At 40.4% G+C, this 27,899-nt stretch overlaps 3 protein-coding genes across 6 annotated transcripts; 2 read left to right on the forward strand and 1 right to left on the reverse strand.

Annotated features, from left to right (window-relative positions):
• Positions 1-729: 729 nt before the first annotated feature.
• On the forward strand, positions 730-4,293 carry CALHM4 (calcium homeostasis modulator family member 4). The gene is made up of 2 exons (XM_054630388.2): positions 730-2,012; positions 2,779-4,293. Exons 1-2 carry the CDS (start codon positions 1,455-1,457, stop codon positions 3,181-3,183), a joined length of 963 nt encoding a protein of 320 aa, XP_054486363.2. The 5' UTR covers positions 730-1,454; the 3' UTR covers positions 3,184-4,293.
• Positions 4,294-7,017: 2,724 nt separating this feature from the next.
• RWDD1 (RWD domain containing 1) lies at positions 7,018-17,837 on the forward strand. Of its 2 annotated transcripts, none has more exons than XM_054629395.2 (7): positions 7,018-7,178; positions 8,839-8,904; positions 10,131-10,261; positions 11,227-11,370; positions 12,360-12,492; positions 13,597-13,659; positions 15,406-17,837. In XM_054629395.2, the coding sequence occupies exons 1-7, from the start codon at positions 7,106-7,108 to the stop codon at positions 15,516-15,518; spliced, it is 723 nt and encodes a 240-aa protein (XP_054485370.1). In that variant the 5' UTR covers positions 7,018-7,105; the 3' UTR covers positions 15,519-17,837. The 2 variants fall into 2 exon arrangements, with proteins under 2 accessions (XP_054485370.1, XP_054485371.1); XM_054629396.2 differs by lacking the exon at positions 7,018-7,178 and adding an exon at positions 7,850-7,987.
• A 1,184-nt stretch (positions 17,838-19,021) lies between these two features.
• Positions 19,022-27,897, reverse strand: ZUP1 (zinc finger containing ubiquitin peptidase 1). 3 transcript variants are annotated; one of them, XM_077175218.1, is made up of 9 exons: positions 27,633-27,897; positions 25,825-25,941; positions 24,782-24,891; positions 23,861-24,029; positions 22,169-22,357; positions 21,688-21,856; positions 20,905-21,056; positions 20,347-20,567; positions 19,022-19,736 (listed from the first exon to the last, which is right to left on the reverse strand). In XM_077175218.1, the coding sequence occupies exons 1-9, from the start codon at positions 27,757-27,759 to the stop codon at positions 19,689-19,691; spliced, it is 1,302 nt and encodes a 433-aa protein (XP_077031333.1). In that variant the 5' UTR covers positions 27,760-27,897; the 3' UTR covers positions 19,022-19,688. The 3 variants fall into 3 exon arrangements, with proteins under 3 accessions (XP_077031333.1, XP_077031332.1, XP_054485540.2); XM_077175217.1 differs by lacking the exon at positions 21,688-21,856 and adding an exon at positions 22,016-22,088 and having other exon boundaries at positions 27,465-27,897; XM_054629565.2 differs by having other exon boundaries at positions 27,465-27,895.
• Between the last annotated feature and the right edge of the window lie 2 nt (positions 27,898-27,899).

The following is a 27,899-nucleotide window of genomic DNA, read 5'->3' on the forward strand; positions in this document are numbered from 1 at the left end:
CAAGGCACGTGTAACAGGCCATCCCTGTGTGCAACAGCTGCCATCCAGGCAGACACCATGGGTGCTAAAACTGCTGTTTGAGATCAAATTTATTATTAGCAACCCTCTCTGCAAGGGGAGAGAAGAGGCTGTGCAGACCTATTATACCACACAACCAAGTCCCCCCATGCTGGAGATAGACATCTGTAATGGGAAGGCAAATTTCCCCATAAACTTTCTGGCTAACTTTTACCTTTTTCCTTTTCTTGATAAGAATGTTTATATGACAGACTGTCAGACTTTTCAGTACTGAAACACAAATATTTGCATATTCAGATCAGACTAGGTTATGCAATGTGTAGAACTACTGGATAGTGTGACCATAGAAAAAGTGTGACCATAGAAAAAGTGTGATCCAGAGAAAATCATCAAAAGTGAAATGTTTTCAATTTTTCAGACCCCTGCTTAAGGCTTGATTTGTGAGAGATGCTAAGAGCTCAGGTCATCTATCCCAAGATCCAGAAACCAGCTGTGGAAACGCTTAATTGAAAAATTTTTATCTCTGTCCATGGAATAGGACTGACTATACTTGCAGAAAATCTTAGAACTGTAATCACAAGCACACTATATAAATACCAGCTGGCTTGACATTTTGTGAATAGCAGATTATATATATATATATATATATATATATATATATAATTAAAAAAACAAAAACCAAACATCAACCCTCCCTCCCCCGGAAAAAAAAGATGCCAGCTTCTTGCCACCTAGAGGTGAAACGCTAAAATCCTCATGATCCAGCAGCTAGCTACTTCTCAGACTCCAGTGTTTCAACAATTAATTGCCTGAGAACTGACATCAAATGCAAACAGCACTGGGATTCCAAACACTGTGCAACTTACAGAATATTTTATAAATTTATTTAAAAGTGGAAGCATTCTCTTTTTTTTTTTAATCTGTCCATTTGCCAAGGATTTGTTTGGATGATCTTTTATGAAGAATAGCTGGAAGGCTCCTTTTTTTTTTTTTACTAGTTTCATGCCACGTTTCTCCTAATTACTCTTGATTAGAAAACAGCTTAGCAATTAACCCTGACAGGTTAGCCATCAGTTTGATAGCACTTTATGTCATCCAAAAGGTAGGGGGAATTTATTGTTAATTTCAGACAATTAGCAATGGGCTGGCAGAGCTCACAACAGCCTGAAAGCTCAATTTTCCAGAACAGCTGAGATAAATCACTGAATCAATTAAAACACATCAGTGAATGTCTGCAAGCATACTTAAAGCTAGCAAACAACCCACTGAAAACTAGTGGGAGGAGAAAGACTAGTAGGGGGTTTTTGGGTGTTGTTTGGTGGCATTCATTTCAAGCTGTTGGTGTTTATTCTGCTCTGCCATAAACACTAGTTAAATATAACTAAAAGCTAGTATTGACTTAAATCAAAAGAATCTGGTAAAGAATAGGATCTAAAATGACGTTCCTTCCAAAGTGGTTAACTTTTCTAAAAGGCAAAGAGGTTGTTATTGCTAACGCAATAATTGCAATATTGACAATTGGTGGGCAGCAACTTTTCTCTTTTTTCACGTTCAGCTGTCCCTGTCATGTTGGACAGAACCTTATCTATGGGCTGGCTTTCCTAGGAGTGCCTGCACTGATCCTTCTGATTGTTGGCTATGCCCTGAACAACCAGACTTGGAGGCTTGTTATGGGCAAAAGCTCTCATTTTGAGAGGGAGATGTCATCAAACTGGCTGCTGAAATGCAAACTGCTCTGCTTTGTCCTGTGCAGCATCACAGGGAGGGCACTGGTTGCTCCAGTCACGTGGCTTGCAGTCACCCTGATAAATGGCTCCTATTATATCTGTGCTGTGAGCGAGTACATCCCTGTGCATTACTATGGAGCTGCTCCTAATGTCACCGCTGCTGAGCGCAGCAGGATCTTGGCTACATTTCCCTGCAGGCAGCTGGTTCCTCCAGAGCTGGCCCGGGCGAGAGATGAAGTGATTCTCCTCCTCCGATACCAGTCACAAGTGAGTAACTCCTGTTGCCTGTAAACTTGATGGTAAGGGGTGAAGCTAATCTAGCAGGCATAAAACAAGATCAGTGTCCTCTGCCTTGAGAGCTAAATCTCCATGTGTTTTGAAGTATGTTCTTTTCTTTTAAGTGGAACTGACCTTTATAAATTACTATATCTGCTTGTCCCATTTGTTACCTGCTGCCTGAGGACATATTCTTCCTTGTGTAGTATCCTGAAAAATAATACCAAGTATGACAAATGGAAGTTCAAGAGCCAGGGAGGGTATGAAGTTTCTTCATTAAAGCAGAAGAAATGTGACTAAGAAGCCCAGGCTGTGAGAGCTTTGTGTGAACCCATGTAAAATCTTGGGGTTTAGATCAGACTCAATTCTAAAAGTTTGCATACTGGGTAAATAGGAGAAGCAACTTCTCTGAAGTTGTTACTTGAGAGAAAATTTTTTTTAAACAGGCTATAAGCTAATATAGTCTAGGACCTGTGTGGCCTATCTTATAATAATAATAGCTGAGAAAGCAATAGTCTTAAATCTTCAGAACTTTCTTGAACTTGAAAGGAGTAAGTGATCTTATGTCATGGCTGCCTCCAGCAGGCATGGACTGGGTTTGGTGGTAACAGATGCTTTCCAGGCTTATACCTTGTTACTGCTATTATTTAGGAAAAGCAAGTAAAATTAATCTTACGGATTTTCTGGTGCTCAAAAGTTACCACTGTGAGTATTTCCAGGTCTAACAGTTATTTTCTTTTTTTTTTTCTTTGGTAAGGTGGCTGGCTGGCTTTTGATTGCTGTGGTGGTCATCACTGTGTTCCTTTCTTACTGCCTGGCAAGCTGTTTCTCCCCGCTCAGCTTTCTACACTTCAGATACTGGAACAGCTATGTCCACAATGAGCAGGAGCTTTTTGATGAGGCAACAGAGCAGCATTCCAGGCTCTATGCCATGCAGAATGTAAGGAAGTTCTTTGGCTTTGTCCCAGGAAGTGAGAATGTAAAGGAAATTCGTATCCCATCTCTCAGGGAGTGGCAGGCCATTTCTGGACTGGCCTTTCTGAAACGAGTGGATAAGGAGCACTATGATTACAGCCTCCTCCATGACTGGGCACTCAAGGAGCGTGCAAGTGGAAAGTATCTGAGGATTGATGAAGATCCTGGGATCATAACACAGCTTTGAAGATCCAAGACCCCACAATACTTTGCAGAAAAGCAGGAACCTGTCTAGCTCTATGTCAGACCTGAGCCGCACTGGAACTTTCCAATACAGTATAACATTGATATATAAATTATGTGAGCAAGTGAATCTTGTTAATGTAGTCCACCAGCACCTGCTTACAGCTGCCTTTACTGATGGTGTTTTGACTCCTGTGGGATGTGGTGATCTATGCCTAGATTAGGGTGGGCTATTTCAAGCTTCAGCTCTCTGCTTTCTAATAGTTGTACTGAGAAAGTTATTTACAAATGCTTTTAATTTTTTTTCCATTAAAAGGATTTTTAAGAGGTAGACCTTGATTGGATCCTATGAATTGGTCCATTCTGTATAGAGCAAGGGCAGCTATCCAGCTTTTCCTTAGTGACACCTAGCAGAAATTACTTATTTCTCCTCTTCTGCTATTTATTTTTTTTGTATTATATAGGTAATCTACACTGAGCTAACTACTAGTTAAGTCTGGGGCTACTGTAGCATGCAAGAAACATATGGGGAAATTTTATCATCAAAGGCTGAGTTTAGATACAATGATGAGAGAACTTTAAATTCTGATAAGGAGAAAAAATCTCCACTGAGGCACATGGTGGAGGTGTGTAACACATAGCAGCTGTATGAACAAACACTTAACATATGGCAAACTGAGCTGAAATGTATTCTGGCTGAAAGCAGTATCAAGGTCAGTCTCCTATTTGGAAATACTTCAAAATCTCCAAGGTGTTTGTGTGCTTGGCTACTGTACAAATAGCAAATGAGGATGAGAAAAATCTCAGTCTGTACAGCAGGGTTTGCTTTGCCTCTGTAAACTTGTAATTTATACATATTCTAGGCCCATGAAAATGACTGTGATTAAAAACTACTTAATTTTGTGAAAGAAGGCTTAATGATGTTTTTGTGTTAAGTCAGTTTGGTATGATATAATATTACTCATCTCCTCTCTAACCTCCTGTGCAGATGTTTCTAACTCTAAGTGGGAGGGAAATGCATGCCATAGTTTTTTTTAATGCTTCCTGCATTGCCTTGCCATGTACACATATATATGTGGGCTCCAAAGCCATATGCTACACTATAGGATGCTATCTTCTCCTAATAAATGACCCCAGGGGCTTTAAGTGGAAAAATCTAATTATTTAGTACATTTTATTAGAAAATGCAGGAGTCAGAACTGCTCTGTCCCTCTTCTCCTCATTAGGATAGGGGAAAGAGAATATAAGGAAAGTATCATGGGTTGAGATATGGACAAGGAGAGATCACTCAGCAATTACTGTCAAGGGCAAAACAGACTCCATGTGGAGGAATTAGTTTATTTTATTACCAATGAAATCAGAGTGGGATAATGAGAACTAGTTCTTAAAGTACCTTTCCCCACCACCTTCCTTCTTCTGGGTTCAATTCCACTCACAAATTTTCTACCTCCTCCCCTCCAGTGGTGCAGGGGGTGTGAGTGAATGGGGGTTGCAGTCAGTTCATCACATATTGTCTCTGATGCTCCTTCCTCCTTGGAGGGAGGGCTCCTCACACTCTCCCCCTGCTCCAGCATAGGGTACTTCCTCCCAGGGCCAGTCTTCCATCGACTTCTCCAGTGTGGGTCCTTTACAGAAGCTGCAGTTCTTCAGTAATTGCTCCAGGGTGGGTCCCTTCCACCAGGGGCAGCCCTTCAGGAGCCACCTGCTCCGGGGTAGGTTCCCTGCAGGGTCACAAATCCTGCCAGCAAACCTGTTGCAGTGGGGACCCCTTTCTCCACAGGTCTTGCCAAGAATCTGCTCCAGCACAGGCCCCCGGTGGGATCAAAGCCTCCTGCAGCCACCCACCTGCTCTGGTGTGGGTTCCTCCAGGGGCTGCAGGTGGATCTTTTCCACCAGGGACCTCTCTGGGCTGCAGAGGCACAGCTGCCTCCCTATGGTCTGCACCAGAGGCTGCAGGGGAACCCCTGCTCCAGAGCCTGTAGCACCTGCTTCACTCCTTCCTGAGCTTGGTGTCTGCAGAGCTGTTCTGCTCGCTCCTCTCTCTGGCTGCAATTTCTGTTGCTCAGGGTCTTTTTCCTCATTTCTTAAACCTGCTATCCCAGAGGTGCTGCCACCATTGCTGATGGTGCCCAGCCTTGGTCAGCAGCAGGTCTTGGAGCCAGATGGCATTGGCTCTGCAGGACAAAGGGGAAGCTTCTGGCAGCTTCTCACAGAAGCACCCCTGTAGTGCCCCTGCTACCAAAATCTGGCCATGCAAACCTAATAAAAGGTAATGGGGCTGCATTGTTTATGTCAACTCCTTAGGACACAATGTACCTCTGGTAGTAAACACAACTTCTGGTTTAATTTTAAAAATATTTGGTTTTTTTTTTATTTAAGATGGAACACTGTAATCTGGAATACATGCAACTGATTTGTGTACCTGAAGCTAGATAGAAAGCTAGATAGTTTTTGATAGAAAACCTCTATGCTGATGTCTGGATCCAAATGACCAAAACCTGTGGTCTTTAGTCCATGTGAATTCTTTCCACTTCTATTATTTTACAGCACTACTGTAAAATGATGCAATATTTGCAGTTAAGAGTAACCTGTAAAATTATTTTTATATATTGCTCACCTGATTTTTAAATTAGGCTTCATGGCTTCTGATTTTGTCCTGATTACTATTTGCCCTGTATTTTTCACAATGACATGTAATTTAAAATAGAGTGGAAATACTGTCACTGTGAAGTCAGCCTGCCAATATACTAAACACACTATCATTTTGTTAGTATATATTAATCCATAGTACTACAGCTGTAGTATTTTAAGTTTTGGGGTATTTCCCTTTATTCCTCTCCTCTTTGAAACATGTCATGGATTGCTAGTGAAGGAACAGCTTTTAAATTAATTTATGATTACAGACAACTCTGAGTTGGTACAGTTAAACAGTCAAACTCTGCTGAAATGAATAATCTTACCCAATAATCCACTTAGAATTTCAGTTTACTCACTTGAGAATTATTGTCTTTATGCCCATGGCAACTTTTCTGAAAACCTTGTGCTTATAAAATGTATCTGTGGGAAAATTGCTAGCCATGGGGCCAGGAACGAGATGCACCTTACATCTACTCTGTGTACCACGTACCCATCAGGGTCTGCTGTTGTTTAACCCTCGTCAGTCTTAAATCCATCCTGGCAGGTAACCCCAAAGCATGGCAGCTCCCAGTACCGTTAGCCTTGGTGACTCCTGTTCGGCACACACATCATGGCAATGCCGCCGATGCGATGGGACTCCTGAAATCACGGTGAACCTTTCCTGGGAAGTTTGCAGGCGCTGTTTAACTTCAAGGTGCAAATCACCAGCTGCATCGAATAAACTTCCAGTTTCTGGCAGAAATGGCATTTAGCTGCCTTCACGGTACCCTTACACACTACCTGGAGTATCGCATTTGAACCCCCTTCAGTTTGCTGATCCCTGTAAATTTTCAAGGCAAGAACGTCCCAGAGTGAACCGTACCGTCCCTAGTCTGTGCAACACAGGGACTGCGGACCTCAGCTCTGCCAAGGCCGCCGCTCCCGGGAGGGGCGGGGAAGCAGCGCGGGCTGGGATCCAGCAGGATCCCTCCCGCACGCCAGGTACGCTCCGTCCTGCCCGGAGCTGAGCGCTGGAGCTGACCGAGCAGCGGGCACCGCGGCTGTGAGGGCACCGGGGACCAGCCGGGCCGGCTCCCCGTGCGCGGCCTCCCGCCATGGCAGCCGCGCCGCCTCCCTCCGTCGGTGCAGCGCAGCCCGGCCCAGCCCAGCCCAGAGGCGGCATTCCCGCCTACCGCGAGCGCGAGGCATGCTAGGAAGGGCCGGGACGGGGCCGGGACAACGCAGGCGCGGGCGGGGGTGGCGGCGGCGTCGCGGTGCGGGCGGCCCATGGCCGTGGGCGGAGGGCCACGATGACCGACTACAGCGAGGAGCAGCGCAACGAGCTGGAGGCGCTGGAGTCCATCTACCCGGACTCGTTCACGGGTGCGGGGCCGCGCCGGGGCCGGGCCGGCAGCCGGCGAGCGGGGGGAGGAGCGGGAGGCCGCGGCGGGGCTGCCGCGCGTCCCGCGGGGGTTCCGAGCGGCGCGGCTCGGGTGGGTGCTCGGGATGTTGGTTCGCTTTCCCCGGCCGGGAAGAGCAAGGCGCTCGATGGCCCCTGTGGCCCGGTCCGTGGGCTGCCCCTGCCGCGTTCAGCGCCCTGGCACAGCAGCCAGCCCGGCGTGGGCAAGCCGGTCCCCTGCGCTGGAAGGATGCTCTTCGGAGAAGCCTTTCAAAAGATGCAGCCCTGGGAATTGGTTTGTGTGCCGAGCGGTTTTCCTATCCGCTAGCAAGCTTGTCGCGGTCGTGAGGCATGGGATGTTTTGGGGTGCTTACAGATGCTGTTTCCTCCGTAAATTTATTTCCAGGACCTGCCTTACCTCGTTGCAGGTGAAAAAAAGAGGCAAGCTTTAATTCCCTGGTGCAGCATGTTATACTGCTGGAACTTTCATGTAGTGGATACATTGGTTCATCAGTTTTTCAGGATTTTCAATTTACCATCAAACCATTAAGAGTATCTAAATGCTGCTTAGTCCAACATGATTTTTGGCATTCTGTATCCAAAGAATATTAACAGTGGAAAAATTGAGGCATTTTCTGTTTCCTTCCTGCACAGTGTCTACTCTGCCTAGAGTTCCACAGCATCTTATTTGGCAGTAACTTCATCACACAAACGTTTGCCCAGTACAATTGCCTATTGCTTCAATCTGAAAATCTATTCAGGCCTTCGGTTTTATTTTAAAGATTATGTAAAGGTATATAAACTGATCTCTGATAGTTGGGGATGCTGGATATCTGAAACTGATATGGCAGTCATATTCTTTTATACAGCCTTTACTCTGATGCTTACTGAGAGTTATTGTTCACTCATGCTTTTATGCCCAAGAGAGGAGAGGGGTATAAAGATTGTAGTAGTACATTAGCAATTAGGCAAAAACTCAATTGATACTTTGAGAGCATGTGCACTAATTTGGGCACAGGTTATAACAGAGATGCAGAGCACCTCTTACATGAGTATGTGGTCTGCAACCCACAATTGTGCAATGAGGTTTTTAGCCTGGGAGAAATGCAGGTCACAGCTCTTGCTATGTTGTGTTGTCTGTCTTCTAGCTGCCTGATTCACACACTTTGATTCTAGTATGTTGCTTGGTTAGTAGCATTTCTTGCATTAAGCTGTTTTAAATATAGGTGCCGACATACTGTAAAAATAGTCCACGGTCAAGAGTGCACTGGATGCTCATCAGGCACATTTAGTGCAGTAAAGCAAATCAGCTTTGGTAGCTTTCCGCATGCAGTCAGTGCACTACCAGAAGTTGTTTCATTTGATTTGCACTTTCTGGAACAGTGAAACCTCCAGAAGAGAAAGTTTTCCAAAAATGAAACCCTTTGGCATTGTTTGATGATGTATGGTCTCATTCAGAGAGATTCCTGGCATCACATTGTATGAAAATAGCTGTTAATTGAAAAGTATTACCTTAATAAGTTAAAAACACTGTATCAAGAGCTTACTTTCTTTATAAGTCTTTTAAGAAGTTCAGTTTCACTGATGTGAAGAAGTAATTGATTTAAGGACTCTCCCTGACTCTTGCTTTTTTCCTTTGAACAGTACTGTCAGAAAAGCCAACAACTTTCACAATCACTGTGACATCTGAAGCTGGAGAAAATGATGAAAGTAAGTTGATCATGTCTTACTCAGAAACTTCTCCTGTATATGTTTAAATTGAATTCTATCACCAACAGCTGTGTATACCTCCACTTAGATCCTTGTAGGGGCCTGGTACAGCAAACATTCCCTCGCAAATATAGTTCAAGGATTTGGGTGATCCTTGTTCAGTTTGCAGAAATGTTATGCTGTCACTGTAGGACTGCTTTCTGCTGAATCTCAAAGGCTTTGTAGTGTAACTTCAAAAAGCATGGGTTGTCACCATCCTTTCAGTGGCTTACAGACATGTTGTGAGGGGATTTGTTTTCTGGCAACTGTGTGTGTGTGCCAGCTACGTGGGAGAGTTGAGTCTGTGTGCTGTGAATATGCAGCCCTTAAGGAGCAGTTCCAGAGCAGAAGGCTGTGGGTCCCAAGTCCCTGTGTATTTTTTGAGTACCAACAATTGCGTGGGCATATTGTAAGCAAGCCTTACTCCAAGCAAGTTTGAAAGCTGCTATTCTGGATGCTATAACAGAAGGAATAAACTGGTGCTGCCTTACTTAGTTTGAAAGGAATAAGCCCTGCTTAGAGTCTGTGTTGCACAGACTGCTGTGCTGCCAAGAACTGTGAGTCTGGAACTAAGGGAAAGCTTCTCCTTGGTGTTCTGGGAGGATGTGTAAAAGGAACTTGATTCTCTTTTGCCTTGTTTCCATGTTAGCCTGGCTCTGAGCAGTTTCAGATTGAATGAATTTTCCTTAGGCAGTTCTCTACTTAATAATTTGTACTGGACGTAGTGTGTTTGTCCACAGTGTGGAGCCCTGGAACCCAACACAGAGGTTGATACTTCACCCAGGCACACAGAACCTGAGGTGTTAATATGCTGAGATTTTCTCTAGTTCTGTTATTACGACTCTTGCTGTTTTCCAGCTTCAGGTAGATTCTGAGGGAGATTACTGCTCTAGTACCTGTCATACCACAGAAGGTTTTTCAGTCTTCCTAAAGACCTTTCAGACATGAGTAGGTTTTAAAAAAAATAGTTGGTGCAAGTGTAAACTTTATCATCTTAATTTCTTTGAACTCTTGGGTTATGTTTAAATCTGTTCATATTGTTTTAACATCTGTGTAAGAAGACTGTTCCTTAGAGGCAAGAATATTTTATATTCTATAATCTTTAGGCTGTTGATGCAGTAGGAAAACATACCATTAAAGTTATACAGAGTTATCACCATAAGAATATGTGTTTCTTTATCTTGTAGCTGTCCAAACTACCCTTAAATTTACCTATAGAGAAAAATACCCCGATGAAACTCCACTATATGAAATTGTCTCACAGGAGAATCTTGATGATAATGATGTCATGGACATAATAAAACTGCTAGAGCAGCAGGTAAGAAAGACAGAATATCTTGCTATAGCTTGATACACTTCACACATGGGCTAGAATTTCTCTCTCAAATCAGTTGTTTTCAGAGGTATCTGCTACTGATCTGAAACCTGTTCCATACTATAGAGACTTACTTTGTGGTTTGAGTTTGGTGAATGACATCATTGAGGTAAGATATAAGGCTAATTCAGTGTGTGCAATAATGTAGAATAATGAAATGGAAGTGCACTAGGGCTTCCCCTCTTTTCCACTTCCAGCTTAAGGTGAATTTGTTTAACTGTGTGTGTGTGTGTATATATATATATATATATATATATATATATATATATATAAAATTTGTGAAAATAAGCTATCTCAGTTTCATTTGGAAATATTAAAAAATGCCACATCGATTCTTGATTCTTTTTGATAACATAACTGTTCGGAGGGTGGATCTCATCAACCTTTAGGATCAGTGAGAATGCATTGTGAAGGAAAAAAGGAACCACTTCTTTAGTTTCAGGAATTTCTGACAAGTCCTCACTGCCTTAAAATTGCCATAATATATTATATGGCATAATATGAAGTGTCTCACTTCAAAGAAGCGTGTAATAGAATTTAGGTGTAAACTGTTCCAAGAGAAGAAAGGTCCTGAGTGACTTGTCTCTTACAATTTATGATACTCAAATTTTGGAGTTGTGTTTCTACTGTAGGTTTTAGTTTATTAATGAAAAAGCCTTTCAGAAGATATGTTTAATAATGTTTAATAACCCAATCACAGACGTTTGTCTTTGTGTTTTGCTGCACACCCATTTGGGGATAACTGACTTGATTAACTGGCTGGTTGAATTTGAATTTTACAGCAAGCTTTTGAGACTGGTGCAGAATGTGTCAGCTGGGCCCTCTGCATTTGCACAACATCCTCCTTTCTATAAACATATTTATGCATTCAGGTTCTTCTGTTTCAAGTTTTCTTCTTTGTGTTGTAGGCAGAAGAAAATTTAGGAATGGTAATGATCTTCACTCTAGTCTCAGCAGTACAGGAGAAATTAAATGAAATAGTGGATCAAATAAAAACGCGAAGAGAAGAAGAGAAGAAACAGAAAGAAAGAGAAGCAGAGGAAGAAGAGAAGGTGTGTAAAATAATGTCTTCAACGAAAAAGACTTCCAGCTTCTTTAAAATGCATTGGTTTGATGCAGGAGCAGTTCTCAGTTGCAGTGGGAAAAGAACAGCTATTCTAAAGATTATTTAATTGAAACGTAGACTGTTAAATGAACTTAAGTGATCTTTTTTCCCCCCTTTTTCTTAAGCAGTCTTTTTAGAGTCTAACTGCATGTTCACAGTCCCTTCTAGCATTACTTTCTAAGGGATTTTTCCCAAATGAAATCAGGTTTGCTGTGGACAGTTTTTTTGCTGGAAGAAGGGGAAGCAAGAGGGAATGGGGAGCAAAAAAGACTAGAATATGTCATGCTGCACACGGGCTCTGTGATTTGAGGAAGGCTGTCTGCCTTGGTAGACTGAGTGGATAGGGTGGAAGCAGTGGGACCAATCTTCAGTACTTGTTTGCCCTCCTATAAAATAGTTTCACCATTTGTGGATTGTGCTGTGATAAATCCAACTGATGAGTCTTCACTCTCTTTCTGAGAAATAGCTGGAGGGTGATGGGACTTGGAAGGTTCTGTATTTCTGAAAATTGGCAAAGAAATATCTGAGAAAAAATAATTTTTTTTTTCTGTTTCAGCAATATAAAATGATTAATATATTTTAATAGGCAATAATTCAGTGTAGATTGCACTTAAGTGTTGATAAGAAGTGTTGCCTACTTATAAATACACTACATTAGTGGGGAGTTGTGAACTATTGCTCTCTAGGTCCAAAAGGAGTATGCAGGGTTCTTCCACGAGAGTTTTCACCTCAGTATAGTTCTCTAAGGAGAGACTCCCATGACAAAAACCACAAGAATGTGTTCTTTATATACTCTCAGGATTAGGATTAATTTCTCAGAATACTTCACAGCAAGCAGTATATCTGGAGTGTTGTAATTTAAATAATTAAGAGAATGCTTATCTTCACCTGTAGCTTTGCAAGTTGTGTTTGCAGCCTTGTTTTCTATTCTTCCAGCAACGTTTTCATGGCACTCCTGTTACCATTGAGAATTTCCTTAATTGGAAAGCCAAGTTTGATGCAGAGCTTCTAGAAATAAAAAGGAAAAAGATGAAAGAAGAAGAACAAGCGGGCAAAAATAAGCTAAGTGGTATGTTTTAATACTGGTTGTGAAATTTCTGCAATGCTATCAACCTATAATGACAAGTCTAAAAGTAATTTTTACACTGGTCTTAGCATCCTCCTCCATAGTCTGCATGGCTTAGCTTTGAACTGGTTCTCCTGTGATGCTGGATCTACTTTTGACCTGATTAACTGAAAAAACATAACCAATGCGGTCATGCTGTATCACTGTTCTGTTTTCTCCTCACTTCTGGCTAGTTTTGATGAAATGTGACAGAGATGGAAATTTTAATAGTATTAAGTTTCATAAAAAGCAGTACAGGACAGGGGACATGCTTGATTTCTCTCTGAAGGGTATGCATTTGGGAATCTGCAAAGATGAGATAACAGAAATCAGGCTTCTAGTTTTCCTGTTCTTTAAAGTATTGTTACTATGTGGTGTCTCTTTTTCTCTATAAAAATGTAGTTTGTGAAAGCTTCCCTTTAGAAAATCAAAACCAAGCTTATTCTCAGATGTCATTAGTGTGATTCCAGTATTACCATGGACACCAAGCAGTCTTGCTTGTGGAAGCTTGCATGAGCAATGTAGATGGAGGACAGATGATTTATGTGGAAAGAGTCCTGAGCTTTTCTTCTTGTCCCTCCTAGTCAGAAAAGCTTCACTCTTCTGTAATGTTGCCTTCACAGCTGTGTGTGTGTGTAGGAGCTGGTGATTTGTGTAGATCCAAGTTGCTTTTTGAATGGGAGAATTTATGAAAAAAGGTGGAGGAGTCAGCTGATTTCCTTCCCAGTTCCCACGGAGGATTTCTTGTGGAATGCAAGATGAAGACTAAATGAATGCGGAATGCAAGATGAACACAGGCTCTGGAGTGTAAATTTTTGCTGCCCCCCATTATTAAACTGTTAATAACATTACAGTGACCCATTTCACTTGTTGGTATGGATGAATCCTGGATGAATGAAAAAAAAACCAGAATGGGGAGCTTACAGAAATTAGCAGTTAAAAGCAGAAAAGGCTAGAATTGGTTGATTTGAAAAGACTAAAATACACATGCTGACTAATTGTTGCCTTGGGTTGAGAGTTGCTTCAGAACTGTACTTGCTTTTATATTGTTTTTTATTTTATTTCTAGGTAAACAGCTGTTTGAAATGGATCACAACCTTGACACCTCTGACATCCAGTTCTTGGAGGAAGGTAAATTCCTATTTGATTCCAGTACTGAAAGTCAGTGGCTTAAAAAGGTCAAAATTCCTAAGCAAAATCTGTGTTGCATTTCTGACTTAACATCTTGTATCAGAATCCCTGAGAGGTACTGCTTTGCAGAGTGAACAGAATTTTAACTTTTCCCAAAACCAAAACCTTTTCAAGATGATAAAGTGTATTTATTTGCAGCCTTGTGCTTGAGGTGATCTTACTTACGTTGCTTCTATTTAAATGATTGGACTGGGAGCAAAACAGAAAAAAAAAACCAAAAAAAAAACCAAAAAAAAAAAAAAAAAAAAGCAAAGCAACAACAAAATTAAAAAAAACCCAACTCAGCCCTGATTTCTTTTTTTCTAATAGCCAGCCTTCCCTGGCTTCAAGCATAGGCCTTGAACTTTTGTCATCTATTCTCTGAACCTCAACACCAATAGTAAACATCTTGCAGGTCAAAATAAATGTTACTGGCTTCTGTGCAACCCAGTTCTTTTTCATGGTTCCTGCAGATGGGCCTCTTACCTTACCTAAAATACTGACCTGGTGCCAGATGAAAATTCTGTAAGCCTGGGCCAGAAAAATATTAAACGTGGAAAACCAGTTGGAGATAAAGCACATAAAAGCATACGTACTCACAGTAACATACCTGTTTAATTTGCTGTACCATTTTTTAGTATCCTAGTTTAAAATACCCGAGTTTTGAGGTAAGACAGTTCTTTAATGCAGCTGCATTATCTACTGGTATCACAAAACACAGGCAGAAGAGAGTCAAGATTCTTCTCTGCAAGTAACAATTTAAAACAAGTTTATGAATGTCAATGAGTATAAACTTAAAATGGTAGTTATGGGGAAGTTTAGTTTCTTTAACAGGGAATAATTTAATCTTGTCTTCCTACAAAATACCTAAATTGAAGATGGTTTGTTGATGGCACATTTGGCTGCCTCAAGGGAGGAACAGACCTCTACCTGGGCTCTGTGCCCAGATGATTTGAGATTAATGTATTAATTTGTAATCCTGTTGCTACTGGTGATTAAAACTGCCATACTTATTGCTGCTTGCATTCTGTCATAAATGCAACAGGTTACTAAGTTTGTTTTAATATTATGGTAGCATGTACTACTAATTTTCAGAGGATAATGGCGTTATCTTGTATAGGTGGCTTCAAGCCCAGTGAAATAATAGAAACTTTATTTGGTGACCAGAAGATGTCACTGTTGATATATAAAAATGAAATACCAGTCCTCAAGTTTTATCCTTAGGTCAGTAGCATCTCTTTCAGAAGAAAATGTGAAAGTAGCCAAAGCTACATCTTTCTTCTAAAATTTAAATCTGAAAGCAAATGCATGCATGTCAGTATATGGTGTGTAAGGAATTTTTTATGAACCCTGTGCATTTATCTCACTAGGATGGTAGTAATTATTCCAACTGTGAGGTCCTGAGCTCCTGCTTTGGTTGTCCTGGGGAGAAAGAATCTCTGCTTCTGGCAAATGTAAATGTTAATTTCCTGCTCCCAGTGAATTCTGAAGTTCTGTGTGACATTTCTCTTGACTGGGTTTTGATACAAAGAAAAAAAAACTTCAGCTGTAGAAAGACAAAATGTGGCATTTACTTTTTTACATCTATTTGATGTATAAAAGCCAAGTAAGCTAGCAGTTACCTACATTGAAGAACTAATCTTGTATGTTTTGTTGTTAATGTTTTCCTTGTTGCATGAAATTAAAGTATCTTTCTATTCCTTACAGCTGGAAACAATGTGGAGGTTGATGAATCTTTATTCCAAGAAATGGATGATTTAGAATTGGAGGATGAAGAGGATGACCCTGACTACAACCCTGTTAATTTAGATAGTGATTAGACTTATTTGAACTGATTCTGTCATCAGTATGGACATATGTAAGGAGAGAGGGGCAGGCAGGAAAGCCACAGCATCTGTGGTTTTAGTAATGTGTATTGTTTTTCTTTTTTCTTAATTTTTTTTTCCAAAGAAAAAAACCAACATATTTTAAATCCAGGAGAATGGTCTTCTGATGACTTTCACTATAAATAAATTTACTTAATATTTGAAATGAAAAATTTGAGAAATATTGATCTGTCTGAAAACACTTTTCTATTTTCTCTAATTTTTTTTCTCCCTACTTCTGTAATTGTCATTTGAAGAGAGTGGCAACATGCAAGATGGAAAGATGTTACAGCAAGCACTAAACACACCTGCATCTGAATGCTGAGCAGCTTTTCTGCTGTCTTCCACCTGGGGTAAACATGGGCAGCTATGGTGAATAAAAGGGATCACATACTATGCAGTTACTTATTTTTTGTTCCTCCTGTGGAATTTTTTAATAATTCAAGTCAGTTCTGGTGCCCCAATTTATCAGCTGTAGATAGACAGCACAAGTCACCTTTACTGTACAGCCTTATTAAAGTCCAGTGGAAACCATCTCCATACAATTAGAATGAATTTTTTTGCCATAGTCATGAATAATATTTTCAAAATGGTGAGTTCAGTTCAGGAGGGGGAAAAAAAAATCAGAATGTGAAGCCTCTTGAAGTTTGGTTGGTTTATTCAGAGATGGTTTGGGTTTTTTTGAATGTGTGCCTCAATGAACTTCTATGAAAAATCAAAACCCACCTGAGTGGGTTTTGATGAGTTTGCTTTTGGCAGCAGACTGTATTGAAACACTATGAGTGGAGTGCACATTGCAGCAGCAGGGTTTACAGAGTGCTCTACAGGTTTGAATGTAACTGGTGTAGTTTTAGAAGCATTGTGTTGGCAGCCTGTAAAGGTTAGCACAGAATGCAGTAAAACTACACATCAACTTGGGGATGTTGCCCATCCTTCAGAGTTGTTTCTGGAGCTAACAGCTGTTGGACTCCTCCCTTACCACCTCCAAAAAGCCCAAACTGCAAGAACTGCAGTGTTTAAACATGCTGTGTTTAAAACTGCAGTGCTAGAGCGATGATGGTGTCAAAAGACAGCTTTCCAAACAGAGAGACAGGCACCTCAATGATTAAACACTGTGTGCTGAATTTTAAACACTGTTAGTAGACTGCCTTAACTGTGCCAGCTTCAATCTTTGAAGAAGGTTGCACTAAAGTATCACATTGCTTAGAGGAATAATAAATTTATGAATTTTAGTATTTGAAAATTCCATAGTCAAGATGAGAAATTTAATTATGGAATTAATTTAATGGTTATAAGATTCTCTGCTCATATCACTCAAGAACATCTGTTTAGGATGACCTCCTTTAACCTGTTTTTTCCCCTTTTTTTTATTCAAGGTAAATGAATTTCTAGTAGATAGAAATAAGTGTTTAAGTACCCTGTAAATACTTTTATAAATTAACCATGTGCCTTTGTTCTTACTGTTGTCCCTTTGATCTTTTTAATTTTGGCTACTAAGAACCCTAGATAAGCATCTAGGTCTCAATGATAATGTTTTATGTTTCAAAGCAATAAGCAGGATCTGTGCTCCAACAGAGTTACCAGATACATTAAAAAATTGTGAGCTAATGTGATATTAAATCTTGTCTTTTCCAAAGAGACAGTTGGATTGAAAGCTTCATAGTTACTACATCCAGCTTCCTGTGTAATTGCTAGGATGCTTTAAAATGCTCTTCAGCGCTGAACTTATTTCTGGTATGTGTCAACTCAGCTGCATAAAACCCCATTTAATTCCTAAGGTTGCTTTCCATTTCTAGCTATGTATGTTTAAAACTGCTATTTTTTCATTAAAGGAGTGAATTGGAGCTCTCTAAATTTGGACCAAATCCAAGAATCCTGTGTAGTCTGTGCAAATGTGATAATCAGAAAATTTTCCAAGTGGATCACTGATAAGTCATTTACATATGAAAGAAAGTTTCTCATGAATTATATTTCTAGAATAATGAAATTTTCTAGTCTGTTTTCACACTAACATATTTATTGGTTTTCATGCAGAGAATGTATAGCTTAAAAATGTTAAAATTATGTAAAACAAGTTAAAATGTGAAAATGCGTTTTTGCTGTTATATTTCAAAGCAGAGGAGATAATAAGGGTTGACGTGACAAAGAAATTGCATAAAATCTGTTCCTCCAGGTCCTTGGAAGAAGTTGTAGCGATTCAGTCTGAACTGCAGATTTGTTTAGCTTTGTTAGCAATTAACATCTGAAATAAAAAGGGAATTTGACTGAGAATAAGCTTGGCTCTGTGTGTGTGTGTGTTAGTTTGCTAAAGTGAACAGAGAGAAGGGTTTTTTAACTGGGATATTTGAATTTGCTTATCTACTTTGGATTAAATTGAAAACTAGTTCATATTAACTGAATAAAACCCCATTTATAAACTTTGACAGAATTACAGTAATTTAAAATCCTGGTGCTGACAACCTTTCTTGTATGTTGTTTTTAACTGCCTCAGTTCAAAGCATGCACTGTAATGCATGGAGGCAATAGTGAGTTGCAACACTGCACCTTGACCAGAGTGAATTTAGTTTTGAACAGCTGTGTTTTGAATAGTTGGTGCCAGAGCTCTGTTAAAACTCAGAGGATGGTACCTACCACATCAAGATGCCAGGGGTATAATCTCAAGCATGCTGCAAAACTAGGATTTTGCATCCAAATTATGATTGCATTATTGGCATCTCTCCTTTTCTTTCTGTCCTTCCATTTGTTTGACACCTGCATCACAGACCAGGGCTAACATGGAGCTGATAGTCCCCCAATTCCCAGGAACTCTCTTCCCTAGTCTGAACCCCTCTAAGTGTCCTAACTATTTAAACCTTTCACAGCTTAAAGGCCACTTCTACATACCTACTGAATAAATGCATTATTGTAACTATTTTTTAAAATTTTACACGTATTTCAGAAAAATCAGTGATTTATGGATTGTAATATCTGTACATGTTCACATTTCACTGCTTCCAAAAATAACAAGTTCTTATTGCCAGAGCACATGAAACATGAGAGAAAGCAGTTAAGGCTCTTACACCTGTATTTGGGTGTCAGCATAGAAGGCAGTCTAAAGGAAAGGGATGTATCTAAACTCCAATTACAATAGGTGGATGCATGATGGTAAAGCTGGTAAAGCAAAAGCACCCTGTACTACCTCTGCAACACACTCCACCATCCCTCCCAGCCATCAGCTCCCCTCCTGAAGGGGCAGGGCTCTGACATTCAACCAGAGCAGCACATCCTAGGTAAAAGGATGTAAAATGCCTCAAACACCCAAGACACTTGTTTCAGCAGACAGCTCCAGCCTCTAAAATGGCATTAACCCCGCACAACAGAGGCACTAGTCAAAACGCAGTGTCCTTTTGGGATATACATTATAAAATACAGAAAAAATAGAAATTAAAAAAAAAAGGATGAAGTGAAAATAGAATAAACACTTTTAAAAAATATATTAATTTTATTCATTCATGGTAGAAAAGGAATATTTTCTTCCTCTACCCCAAAGAACTGTCTTGCACAGCACCTAAAGCACACACACACTATTTTGGACACTGCTTTGTTAGACCTCTCAGCCAATGCCAACACTGATCCACCTCCTAAGCGCACGGATTCAAGTGATACATCTAGAGAAGCCAGCTAATTGAAAAGAAGTTTACTGGTAAATTAATCCCTGGTGCAACAGACTGAATTGTAAAGAAACAGAGGACTGGTCACAGTGGCAGCATAAATACATTTACAGAGGTAAACCATGACAGGAACTCCAATGAAGTAGCTCCATAGTATCTTTATCCACTGCTGATTACCAACGGTGCATAATTTGCTACAAGACAGTAGGTGTTGCTAATTCTAAGCAACTAAGAAAATAACACATTTTTTAGTGAGACAAGGACCAGTATACCTCACAGTTACATTTGAATCAGGATGCCAGAGTTTTGACTGAACACAAAAACTACAGGTTTACTCCAGTGTTGTGCTTTCCCAGAGCTCTGAGCATTTATGGAGACACAGTTTAAGTCTAAAAATTGTTGAGTTAAGGTCACAGTCCAGAAGTTTAATGTTTTGCACCCAGCAAGTTCCAGAAGCAGGTTACAAAGGTATCCTTTAAGGAATCTTCTCTGATGTTAAGACCTGAGAAGCACGGCAGCGAGCCTAAAAACAGGTGGGGAGAGAGGAAAAGAAAATACTTTGATGAACAAAACCAGCACTTTAAAGAGCTTCTTCCAAATTAGCAGTTTAGTAATCTTAACGAGTGTTAGGGGTTCCGTTCCATCTTACTTAAATGGGAGCTTCCAAGACAACACTCTAAACAACTGATATTTTTTAATATAAATCAGATTTTTGAAAAGAAGAAAAAAGTGGCAAACCAAAACCAAATGAACACCACCACCCTCACCAAATCCAAAACAACACCTTTTTTACACTGTGTCCTGAATTTTAAGGCTTTTTTCCAGTATGAGGAGAGGATGGTCATTTTTCACTGATACTTCTGACATGTTCAGGGCCAGAAAACACTTAAGACAATACCTCATTTCAACATACACATTAAATATAGCTGAGCAAGTGATTCACTTGCCAGTTATTTCATTGTTTAAATAAAAGTGTGTCCTGAAGCTTGAACATGCTGAACAGTGCTGATACGACACCACAGAATTGGAACACCTCAGAATCAATTTGTTGTAACCATATATGCATATGCATTCAAAGAGATGCAGATGGTCCTAAATTTTCACAAACATAAACTGTTTTCTGAGATACTTACAGCTTTCTCTTCCAAAGAGAGCACCCCATCTACAGCCACTATCTGATATTGCTTTTCTTTCAGGCTACCCACAAATTTCTGAAGTAGTCTGAGACCAGTTCCATCACTGTTTTGTTTCAGCAGTTTCTGCATTTGTTGGGAAGAACATCCTGGGTCAAACAGTAGCAAACATAAGCTTCTGTTCTTCTTCTCCTCTATTCCAACAACAGTACGACTGTGACCTATTATGAAAACAAGAGTTTCAGTAGTTTAGAAACACAAATCCCATTTACTACCTTGTTACTTATAATTGATTTTCAGATCAAGGAAGGCATTACTCAGAATTTAAGAAGACAGTTATAAGAGTACATGTCAAAAAGCTGAAATCCCAATCACATTCAGCTCTTCCATCCAATAAAAATACAAACTTTAATGTTGTTCTTATGAAATAGGAAAATTACAGGAAATAAAACCAAGCCTTCAATTAAACAAAGAAGGACTAAAAAATGCTGCTCTGAATTGCAGTACATATAAAGAGAGATAGAGAATAGTAAGAAACCAGCACATTGTGACACTGACCTTGATGTTGCAAGTAGATAGGTGGTTTGGAAGTACACACCACCTTTGCACCACCTTCATTATCTGCAGAATAGTAATGCAAAATCCACTCAAACAAGCGAGGGTGTGTACCCATAGGGCCAGTGGGTTTGTGAAAGTCAATGATTTGGCACCTACAAAACATTGAGAATGAAAACAACAAAATTTCAAGCAGGCTGCTTCTTTTCACATCTGGGTCCCTGCCTCCTGCACCCAGTGGTCCTTACTTTCTTATTTTTTGATACAAGAGTAGGGGACATAATTACAAAGCAATGAAACATATACTGTCACAAACTGGAAAATTTATTACATAAGAAAGAAGTGCTCTATTCTGTTCAGTCTAACAAGAACTTGGGAAACTTGCAGAAATTAATGTTACATTTTTTTGTATGTTATACATGTATGCTATAGAATCCAATTAAAAGCCATAGAAAATAGATGAAATTCAGATTCTTTATGAGAAGAAACGTTCAGAGAAATGAAGTTTTTAATCAATGCTTTAATTTATGCATATGTGGCATAACTCAGCAGCAAGTTTCAATGATCCAAGCAGTTACTCAGTTTATATACCTCCTATAAATAGCTACATGTACCTGTAAGTAGTTATACAGCTTCATGCTGCATTAAATCAGGTTTGTTTATATATGGTTAAATTTAGTCACTAAGGTGGCTTCATCATCACACAGTTGGGGATTCTAACCTTTAAAGTTACAGGACTTAAATCAGCAGTTAATAATAGCAACCACAACAAAAAGCAATATTTACTTTATCCTGAGACTGGTTAACAGTGAATAAATTTCACATGCTCCTATCCATGCTTTGGAACCATGTAATCTGTTGTTGAAGTGAGATGCCCCATGAGGATCAAAACCTTCTCTCCAGGCATCTTCAATCATGGACTGAATCTTTGGGATACTAGGAATTAGTGTAGTATCTGGAACAGAAAAGCTTTTGAATTGTTGTTACAGTGACTGAAATAGTCTATTAATTAAAACTATTCAGCTTCTTCTATAACAGGCAGTTGATGTTACAAAGATGCACTAAAAAAACTAAAGGCAAAACTTCAACCACACAATTTCTTGCCAGTATTCACCTCTGACTCTTCCACAGTAAGTTCCAGTGGTATAACCACCATTTAATAGGTATCATTGACCTTGTAAGACTTGCTGGGTAAATGAAAAGGCAAAACATCAGTCAGCAGGTTGTCATCCAAGGTACGTGGAACAAGCAGCATTTTGTTTAATACCTCTCAGACAGTCATTGTAGAAGCTGTTTTGCAACAGTGAGGAAAGGAGCATTTGGAAATTCCTGTAACCACAACCCCAGCCTCTGTCACCCAGAGATGAGTGGAAATGATCTACTCCTGCTGAAAGCCACACACGTCTCACATCTTTGTTCTCACTCTGATAGTACTTGCACAATGCTTCAATGACTCCTAAAGAAGACAAAATATGAAGTTTATCTGTAAAAGGTACTACTAAATTTACCAGAAGATTCCTTCCCCAACTTGGAACAGATACAGATTAATACAATTTATTTTAAAACTTCATTACATTTAGAGCCCAGATCACAAAAGCAGTGGAAATTGCCCCTATTTAATTTCAGAGGTCTTTAATGAATTTATGTACTATGAAGCTTTCAAAACTAGATCTATTTTTCCACTGTTGCTACACAATGATTATTTTAAATTAAACAGCTTGGACTAAATTATGAACTGTGATAGTCAAAGGAGCTATTACAATGATATAGAAAAAGTATGTTATCAATAAAGCATTCCTATGTCCCTGCCACTCCAGTACAACCTCATCTTAAAAACATGGCAATACTTCTGCATACTATGTAAACCTTTTATTCCCTCCAACTTATTTTTCCTGGAGAAACTAAGAGGGGGAAAAAAAAACCAAAAAAAAAAGGAATGGCAGAAATGGCACAGAACTTGAGAATCACTGCAAATATTTTGAAATAATACTCTTATAGGATATTCCGAGTTCTCCTTTGTTACGTGAAAAAATATGCTTGGGAATGCTCTCTCCAATTCATATATGTAAATTCTCAAAGTCCTTTCATAGCCATGCTGTTGTGAAGAGAATTATTCCATAGTCTCCACAAATTATTTTCTAAGAAATCTAAATCATTACCAAGAACGAAAACTTTAAATGTGTTATTTCCATGTAATCCATTTCACAGAAGAAATTTTATTTTACCTGTCAAGAACCAATATTCTGGATATTTTGTAAGCCAGAACCACCAGCAATAGGCTCAAAGACCATTGAATTGTGGTCTTGGAAAGACAAGGGAGCCTTTGAAAGGGACACAGAGACCCATCTGCCCTGTGTTTCTGCACCAACTATAAAACATTCAAGAGAAGATGTACCAAGTAGATGTCTACTCCTCCCAGTCCTCTCTTGGGCTTTGTAATCAGGTGAACACTGTGCTTACCTGCAACCAGCTTACACAATATAGCAATTAACAGAAACACAAGACAAAAAGCTGCTGCAAATTTGAACAGCTACACTGGATTAGGAACCAATGAGTACTAAGCAGTGATCAAGCACAGAGTCAAGGGCAACCAGCTTGTGATAAGACATGTACATCTTCTGATACATATAATACAACTATCTGTGCCCTTAACCAGACAACTTGGTTCCAAGTTCCACAGCAAAAAAAAAAAAAAAAAAAAAAAAGAAAAGAAAAGAAAAACAGGCTGCAAGTTAGAACACAGATTAAAAAGATTAAAAAGATACCAAGATATGATTTCATTTCCTTATTTAGGACTTTAGGACTGTAACAATTTGGATTGATCTGGAAAATTATGATTAGAACTAGGACACAGCCAATATTAAGCAATGAATTATACGTTCTGTTAAAGACTGGTTTGGTCACTACAATCTAAGGTCTAGAAAGTACAGTTTTAGTTGTATAATTTCAGCATCTTTACCTGATGTCTTGGTTCTCCCATCATCTATACCAGAAGCCAAACTTTCCATCATGTCAGCTTTTCTCTTATGATATTCAAAGGGCTGCATCCTTCCTCTATCAACTTCTCTTTCCATATTCTTTAGATATTGCTGCTTGAAGCCACCAGAATTATCCAAACCATACTGTCTCTGTTAGGGATGGAATGCACATGATTTAAATCACATTTTTAAAATTCATCTTTTGTCCATGCAGTTTCTCAAAATCACTATCAGTAACTTTGAAAAAATGTGAGACATAAAAACTTCAGAATTACAATTATTTTAGAGCTGAAGACCAAGCTTCATTCCTGAACATGAATATGGGACTAGGAAAGCCACACCTAGAAGAGCAGACACATCCCTCTGCTCCCTCTTGTCAGAGCCATTGGCACAGAGGTAGTCTGGCAAGGAGGTAGTGTGAGTGGGAAGTGAGTTACCAGGGCTGTGAGATGGGAGACAGAGGGAAGCAGGACCTGGAGCAGGTGATGGTATTCCAGTAAAGGACAGCCAGGATGCTCAGAGCCTTTGGCACTCTGGCAAGGAATATGCTCCAGGCTGCACTGCAAGGCAGAGCACAAGAGCTGGCTGGAGCAGAGGCAGCAGATGTTCTGGGAGAGCAGAAGAGCAAGCACAGGGAGCAGCCAGCCCCATCCTGAGCCAGCACCACTCAAAGCTGTAAAGCCAAGTAGCTCAAGGCTGTCATGTCCAGCACTCTGCCAGGATCAGCATTGCCAAGAGACTGAATTTGCTTCCAACCCATCCCTGCACCATTACCTCAACACAGACTGTGCGGCTTGCACAGTCTGACCTGGTAAGGCCATTCCAGACATTACAATTCCAAGATACTCAGCTTCTAAAGGCACAACTGGTTTCAAGTTTACAATTCAGAAACAAGAGTGTACCTGCAGCTTTTCAAATTCTTCTCTCTCTCGCTTCTCTTCTTCTGATCTCTGTCGTTCATCTTCTTCAGTTTGGAGCTGCCGAGCCAGTTCTAGATCTCTCATGTCTCCACCTGACCCAGGAAACATTTCAAAGTGAGGGGACTTGGTCAGGAGGGCAGTAACGCTTTGAGGTATCATTTGTTTAATTTTTAGAGATTCCTTTCTAAGCAGACATATGTAAACACAATTGGGCATTAATTTTAGGAGATGCACCCCACATTATTTTGAGCTATTAGCAATGAATGCTGAACAGGACTGACAGCATTCAGTCTACCAAGACTCAGACTCTTGACTTGGACAAAGCTCATGCAGTTACTGGAGGAATTACTTGGCAAATAATGCACATACCTGCAGCACTGAGAAGACAGTTTTTGTTTACTGCGTTTCACTTCACTATTAGCAAGAAGTCTCAGCTCCTTTAATACCATTTATTAGCATCTAGGACCACTGCTAGCAGTCTCACAAGGAAGTGACAAAAATTTACAATTGGAGAACTGAATAGGGAATCCCTAAGATTCTCTTAGCCATGTTATAAAATAAAATTAATTTAGATTTTTTACTTTAATGCTATGATTAATGAATCGGCAAAGTATTTGCAGAAATAAATTGAGAAAGAAATGAAGTTTTCATAAGCTATAAATTCTCAACTCATCACAGTGGAATGTGCCGCTGTAAACTCCACTTATGTAAACCTTCTATAGAGCTAGAAAAACAAATATATATCACGGTTGTCTTTTAAAGATTTTTTGCTCCAAGGTTTTCCTTTGGCTAGCATGCAGGCAACCATGCATAGACTTCCTTATTAGCCTGGTAATAAACGAGAGCACTTGGGCAAGTGATAGGACCTTAGCTATGTTAACTTCACTATACATGCGTCCAAATTCCCTTTAAATACAGAAATATATTTTTTTTAAATTTCATGTGAGATTCTACACTCTTCTTCACAACATGCAAATACCTGCAAATGCTTTCAAGTATTATCAAGCCTGTGCCCTTTCACATACCTTCTGAAAAGTTATGCTCCTCTAAGTGTAAATTCACATGTTCTTCAAGAATCTGAATGTTTGTACAGGTAAGACTACACATAGGACATTCATACAGCTGTTCAGTGTTTCCTGTGTCTGAAAAAGAAATTCAGTTCCTTGATTAATGCAATTCCTGTGGTTCTCTGCAAGAATCACCCCCTAACTGATATACAATCTAAAACAAATACACAGTGATGAAGTTTGTGTTGCCACTGAAATTCCTCAGTGAAAGGAAGCAAATTCTAAACAGCTGTTACTCTCTTCAGCAGTTAAGAATTTGTACCTAAATACATGAAAAATTTAAGACATATTTTCCTTCTTTTGATTAAGTTTTTCCCCATTTAACTTACAGATCACAATTTGCTATGACAACATTTGTACCAAGAAATGCTTCGTCTGAAATATCAAACCATTAATAAGAAGATGTGTTCTGCTAACAGAAAAATTTAACATTCACGTAATAACACAGCAGTTGTTGGCCTGAAAGAATAAAAAGTGGTGTCATTCTTATTTTGTTGGTCTTCCCACATCTCCTCAAATAAATGTTCTTTCTGCAGTTTTAGGATTATTATTGAGGGTACCACGTAGTATAGGTAAAATTCAAAAGGATTTCTGGAGATTATATAGTCCCTGGTAGAATGGTCACATTAAATAGGTTAAGTTACACACAGCTTTTCCCAGTCATTTTTTGAATAATTCCAAGTATAGACTCTTCACAAACTCCCCAGAGGAACATATTCTAGTGTTTAACCACTTTCACAGTAGAAAGAAGCATTCTTGCATTTAAATAGCATTCCTCGTATTTTGACTTGCGCCCACTGCCCGCCCACTGCCCGTTGATCTGTCACTAGGAACCACAGACAAGTGCCTGACTCCATCTTTACAGCTCTCCTCGAGTCCCTAGGATTTATCTGCACCTTCCTCTGTTCATGAAGCACAAGAATTGATACCCTGTGTTAGCAGTTTCTGGAAGGCATTTGTCCCAGCCAAATGTTTATGACTGGTTGGAGGAAAACTTGGTGGTATAATCATCTACATTCACCAGAAGCATTTAACGTAACCCTGAAAAATACAGTTTCCTGAAACCTGTTAAATACATAAAAAACTAAAACACCTTAATACAACTATTTTTAAAGCAGAAACTGCCATGCAGGCAAGTAAATTATTCAAACCCTGCATTAGTTGCACACATGGAAGTAAAATGTTGTTCAATGCTAAGACCTGGGTGTGGGGTGGGTGTGTTCTTGGGGGGGGGGGGGGATTTGTTACGAAAAACATTTTAATCACAGATGATGCAGTGTGGTTGACCGTACAGGCACATTTTGCATCTTAACCATCATTTATCTAGTCAGTATATGTAGCTTGTTTCATCACAAATGTTAGTCTAAGGGTATTACCCACCAGCAGAGATGCCACCCTTAAGTTTCTTAATTAACTACCAGCATTCGGCCAGGTAGACAAAATAAAATTCTCATCACACCCAGAATGAACTAATTAAATTAGCCCATTAAACTACACTACCTAAACACATAACTACTTCCTTTGCTCCAACTTTATCCCCCGGCCGGTTCCTCGTCCCCGATCCCCGCGGAGACCCATCCCACCCCAGCGCCGCTCACCCGTGCCCGGGGCGCCCAGCAGGTGCCCGTGCCGCGCCCTGACGTGCTCCTCCAGCTCCCGCCCCGCCGCCTCCCCGCAGAACGGGCACTCGGGCGGCGCCCCGGGGTGCCGGGAGCCCGGCGGGCCCGGCTCCGGGTGGGCCGTCTCCATGTGCCGCCGGAGCTCACCGCAGTCCACGGCGGTGGCGCAGAGCGGACAGCGGGGCTGGCGGCGGCACAGGGACGGGCGCCGTGGGTGCCGCCCGGCCGCCGCCTCAGAGGGCAGGGCCCGGCCGCACACGTCGCACAGCACCATGGCCGCAGCGGCGCCGCAGACACCGGGCCCCTTCACCGCCTTCCTTCCTTCCTTCCTTCCTTCCCGCCCGCCGCGCCTCGCGCCCCGCCCCTCCCGCGCGCGCGGACTTCCCGCTGGGAAGCGCGGTTTCCCGGCCCGGG

The sequence above is a fragment of the Agelaius phoeniceus genome, chromosome 3 (genome assembly GCF_051311805.1).
Source record: "Agelaius phoeniceus isolate bAgePho1 chromosome 3, bAgePho1.hap1, whole genome shotgun sequence".
NCBI lineage: Eukaryota > Metazoa > Chordata > Aves > Passeriformes > Icteridae > Agelaius > Agelaius phoeniceus.

Excerpts from the sequence above, each read along its gene's own strand:
- CALHM4 (XM_054630388.2), top strand. The coding sequence starts at position 1,455 with ATGACGTTCCTTCCAAAGTGGTTAACTTTTCTAAAAGGCAAAGAGGTT. Across the intron at positions 2,013-2,778 it reads TCCTCCGATACCAGTCACAA|GTGGCTGGCTGGCTTTTGAT; the intron begins GTGAGTAACTCC and ends TTCTTTGGTAAG.
- RWDD1 (XM_054629395.2), top strand. The coding sequence starts at position 7,106 with ATGACCGACTACAGCGAGGAGCAGCGCAACGAGCTGGAGGCGCTGGAG. Across the intron at positions 7,179-8,838 it reads CTACCCGGACTCGTTCACGG|TACTGTCAGAAAAGCCAACA; the intron begins GTGCGGGGCCGC and ends TCCTTTGAACAG. Across the intron at positions 10,262-11,226 it reads TAAAACTGCTAGAGCAGCAG|GCAGAAGAAAATTTAGGAAT; the intron begins GTAAGAAAGACA and ends TTTGTGTTGTAG.
- ZUP1 (XM_054629565.2), bottom strand. The coding sequence starts at position 27,759 with ATGGTGCTGTGCGACGTGTGCGGCCGGGCCCTGCCCTCTGAGGCGGCG. Across the intron at positions 22,358-23,860 it reads TGGGAGAACCAAGACATCAG|GAGTCATTGAAGCATTGTGC; the intron begins GTAAAGATGCTG and ends TGTCTTCTTTAG. Across the intron at positions 21,057-21,687 it reads TTAACCAGTCTCAGGATAAA|GTGCCAAATCATTGACTTTC; the intron begins GTAAATATTGCT and ends AATGTTTTGTAG.